This window comes from Sodiomyces alcalophilus (genome assembly GCF_042370955.1).
Source record: "Sodiomyces alcalophilus JCM 7366 unplaced genomic scaffold ACRALscaffold_3, whole genome shotgun sequence".
In the NCBI taxonomy this organism is placed as follows: domain Eukaryota; kingdom Fungi; phylum Ascomycota; class Sordariomycetes; order Glomerellales; family Plectosphaerellaceae; genus Sodiomyces; species Sodiomyces alcalophilus.
Window position 1 is genome coordinate 1,266,894 of NW_027263534.1, and position 4,673 is coordinate 1,271,566.

A 4,673-nucleotide genomic window follows, 5' to 3' on the forward strand; every position below is an offset into this window, starting at 1 on the left:
TATAAGAGTGTTCGTAGGGGCTCCGTCTAAGGGGGCCGCGAGCTTAAGGGTAGGTTATTACGGGGCCTAGGCGTTCGCGAGGCCGTTCGTAAATCGTTAAAGCAGCTCTTATTATTAAGCTATCTATTCCTATAAGGGACTAAGCGTCGTATTAATAGCTTCAGTCATCCTTTTATCCGTGTACTTAGCTAGCTTAGCGGGGTTTATAGGACCGCCGCCGCCTAACAGCGTGTTCGTATCTAACTCTATGCTAATATAGCGCGTAGGGTTCGCTGGAGTTCTAGCTATATAAGCGGCTAGTTATAGGTTAATCGCACTAAGTAAGGCCGAATAATTATGTTAGCTAGAATTAAAAGAAGGAAAGGAAAAGGTCTATAAAAGGTATAGGATTTACTAGGTTTATACGAATCCGCGGTAAGGGCAGCGCGAGGTCCAAGCGTCGGATCTATATGCTAATTAGCGGTTCCGGCCTTATACCGGAACTACACTTTTAAGGGGTTAACCCGTGATAATTTTCTGGGTATAGTACTACTAAATACCTATATATTAACTAAGATCTTACTTCCTATCACGGGTTAACCCCTTAAATATATAGTTTCGGTATAAGGCCAGAACCGCTAATTAGCGCGCAGGTCCGATACTCGGACCTAGCGCTGCCCTTACCGCGGATTCGTATAAACCTAGTAAATCCTACGCTCCTCTATAGACCTTTTCCTTTTCTTTCCTTAATTCTAGCTAATATAATTATCTAGCCTTACTTAGTGCGATTAATCTATAGCTAGCCGCTTATACTTCCGCCGCTTAATACTATTAGTCTAATAGTCTGTGTCTCCCTTATTCCTTTCTAAATATAGGTTATTTATAAATTCATAAGTTAGAAATAGTTAAAGGTAGGTTACCTAGGTAAAGATAGTAATAGCTTTAATTATTATCCTGTGTCTTAATATTAGTCTTATATTATTATAATCAGATATACCTCTTTATATAAATTTATATAAGAAGATACCGATCGGTAGTATAATCCAATAAGAGATTAAGAAGTGGGGCGAAGTTATAACTAACCTTTAAAACCCCGGCGGAGGTGTATGCTGTTTGTAACTAAAACTCTGCACCTGACCCCGTAGATAACCCGTATCCAATCTCGGTACGGAATAACCCGTTCCGTTCCTGTTTTCGGTCCGGCCTATGCAACAAATATTGGCAGTCATGTACACATCGAAACATCTGGCCTGCCAGCTTAAGGCTCGGAATCGTCCACGGACATCAGCCCTCCGCCTCGCCCAGTCGTCTCTGCCAGCTGTGACTCCAAGCTCGCCATCTCCGCTTCCAACATAGCCTCATCATCACACTTTCTCGCCTTCTCAAAATCGATGAGCACCACCTTGTCATCCGGACGGATGACAAAGTTGTACTTGTTGCAGTCGCCATGCAGATACCCCAGCGCGTGAAACCGCTCCAGAGCCGCCTTGCAGCGCCCCAAGTCTGGCGGCTCCGCGGGACGGCCGTCCGGCACTTTCTCCAAAAGAATCCCAATGACCCTGCCTTCTTCATGGATGTGCCCGAGAAATTTAGGAGCGATGCCTTGGTCGTCGAGGACCTGGTACATTCGAGTCTCTGCTTCGATGTACGGGATTTCCCAGTGGAAGCGAGCCATCTTCGCCACCATTGCATGGGGCTCGGTCAATGTCTCCCATTTGCATTCTTGCGTGAGCACTGTGAGGAACTTTGTTCGTTCAATATCGAAGCAGTCGATCAGTCGGGGGTTCCAGATACTTTTCACCGCCGGCAGGTCGGCGGAGGAGAGAGTTGCCTCCAGGTCGTGCGTCGTTGGGTTTCGCGCGACAGAAGCAGACTTCCAGGAGTTCGAGTAAAAGTCAAGAGGTGGCAGAATGTTCTCAAAGTCCAAGGGCATGTCATCGAGCGCCTCAGCATTGAGAGCTCCTGCCTTGACGGTGATGTATTTCACGCGGCGATCGGCTCGGATGCGGAAGTAACAGTCGCTCCGGCCATTTGCAGCGACTTCCATGGAAATGACACGCGGGCGGTCCATGACGAAAGCCGAGAAAAGGAAGACTAGATTGAATAGAAATGAAGCAATGCCCTCGAGAATGAATATGCCAGCGCTTATCGACTTAAGAAAAGACTGGTTAGCCACGGACAAGTGGCATGAAGATCGTGTAAGCTTCCACAGGATATCGGATCCGGGTTATCATATCTTCCCGGCGCAGGGCAACTATATCGGACCTTTGCTCCCGAAGTCGGAAGTAGGAAAACGTCGGTAAGGACGCAGGGAAATGTTTATTAGGATATATAGAAGTTACATAAGTAAGGGTACCTTAAACGGATTATATTTATTTAAGAAAGTCCCTCTTTATAAGTACCCCTACTTAACCCTATAGGGGATTAAATAGCTAATAGTTGCTTATAATTAACTCGTTCCCTTATATAATCTCTGCTAGGCTGCTCCTGATCTTATATAGTAGTAGCTAAAACTACTACTTTTTAGAGCTCGGAATAGCTCTTTGTCTCTGCCCTCTTTTTAGGCTCTACGAAGCTTTTCTTTTAAGTCTATTTACGCCTCTCTTTTTAAGCTTTTTAGCTCCGATTTTAACCGCCCGCCCGCCTATAAGTCGCCGGCGTTAAGCAGAACGATCTTTAACCTCTTTTATAGCTTAGCAGCTCTTTTTATAAGCCTATTATTAACTCGCCTATTTAATAGCTTAAGTTTTGGCTATATTAATAGCTTACTGTTATAGGTTTGTATACGGAGTAAAGAGACTCGTTAAGACTATAATAAGAATAGGTCACGAAGCTAACCTTAAGTGGGAGATGATTATAAGATTATTCGTTAAGGCCCTTTAACTCAGGACTTAACAGGAAACACCCTACCTAAGGACTAGTAACTATCCTCCCTAGGATCGATATATAATAACCTAGGGCTCTAAGACCAGAGGTCTTAGGCCAGCTTAATAATCCTAAAACATAACTCGGTTCTAAATATTCCTAGGGTTAACCTTAGGGCCGGTTCCGGGTTCTTAATATATTCCTTAACGCCTCTAAGTCCTATCCGATCTCCTTAAATAGAATATCCCTAATATCACGCCCCTCCTTCTAAGGCTCCTGTCTATAGGAGCCGGTGACCGTTATTAATCCGGCCTATCCGTTAATCTATCCCGACCTAGGGATAGATAGGCCGGCCTAAACTCTACTTATCGGGGTCACTAACTCCCTCCTTATCCTCCCGAACTAAACTAGCCGTCCCTCTTAACCTAACCTTTATAACGGCCACGAAGAGATAGAACGGAAGAGGAAGATCTAGAGAAAAAGAGGCAGTTTAGATTATAGAAGACTATACAGATTATAGAAGTAAGATACAGAGAGAGAGAAAGGAAAGGAAGAGGGGGGCGGGCAGCCTAGTATATATAACCCTTTCCTACGGTTTATTCAAGCTACTGATTTAGTATCCAGACCCTCGAAGTATAGGTGAGGGTCTATGGGTTTCTCCGAAGGTCCTAAGAGTCCGTGGGTTACTCCGAAGGTCCTGGAGGTCCGTGGGTCCACCTAAAGGTCTATGGGTTCACCTGAAGGTCCGTGGGTCCACCTAGGGTCCCGGGGGACTTGGGAGGACCCTGGAGGACTCAGGAAGTCCCTGGGGGACTCAGGAAGTCCTTTGGGGACTCGGGAGGACCTTAGAGGACTTAGGAAGTCCCTGACTTATAGGAGGTTTCGTATATTATACTATACCGTGTATAGATATATTTATTTTCTAGTATAGTACTAACACCCCCCTATAAGCGGATTCCTATATAATAGGTGTAGCTTAGCTAGTTATTTCTTAGTCTATATATTTTTAAGGCGAGGAAAAAAGAAAAACCTCTATCTTTATTATAGTGTAGGGAAAAAGTTAAAAAACCTTTTTAATTTTATTCTAGGAAAACCTGTCTATAGGTAAAAAACCCAGTATTTGAGTTCTTTTATTTCTTTATAAGGTAGTAGGCGATATTCGGGTAGTGTATCGTCTTTATAGCCTAGGTTTATATAGCCGTAGAGTATATTATAAGTCTTTTTTAGTAGCCCTTTAGTTATTATATCGGATATATTGTATTTAGTGTTTATATACACTACCTTTATACTATTTTCCTGTAGTTATTGGCTATAGAAGTGAAACTGTCTATTGATATGCTTTACTCTTTTATAAATTCCGGGTTTTTAGCGACCTTTTTAGCACTCTCGCTGTCTATAAGAATAGTAGGAATCCTCGGTTTATTATTACTAAATCTTATATTAAGGTTATTTATAAGTTCCGTATAGAGATTATATATACAGATTCCTTGTTTTACAGCCTCGGTTAGAGCCATATATTCGGCTTCTATGATTAATAAAGCAACGACTTTCTGTTTTGATAAGGTCTAGTTAATAGGATTATTTATTCCTAAGCAGTATATATATTCTGAGGTAGACGTTCTACGTCTAAGAATATTTAAAAAGCTGGTATCTAAGTACTGCAGAAAGGCGAAGCCGTCACTATGCAGAACGGCTCCGCCAGGGCCAAAACAAACAACCAACCAATAGGCTAGCCGAAGGGAAGGGACAGGCTCGTCACGGGTCCGTATCTAGAGCTAAGGGTCCCGAGGAGACGGTCGCCGGGCCTCTAGAAGGGTCCACAGTGGTCT

General features: G+C 43.4%; 1 protein-coding gene across 1 annotated transcript; it reads right to left on the minus strand.

Annotated features, from left to right (window-relative positions):
• Positions 1-937: 937 nt before the first annotated feature.
• Positions 938-2,189, minus strand: ACRALDRAFT_1062506 (uncharacterized protein). The gene has a single exon (XM_071016619.1). It carries the CDS (start codon positions 2,048-2,050, stop codon positions 1,238-1,240), a length of 813 nt encoding a protein of 270 aa, XP_070875847.1. The 5' UTR covers positions 2,051-2,189; the 3' UTR covers positions 938-1,237.
• Positions 2,190-4,673: the final 2,484 nt, after the last annotated feature.

Bases quoted from the DNA above. Each gene is read 5' to 3' on its own strand.
- ACRALDRAFT_1062506 (XM_071016619.1), bottom strand. From the start codon at position 2,050: ATGGACCGCCCGCGTGTCATTTCCATGGAAGTCGCTGCAAATGGCCGG.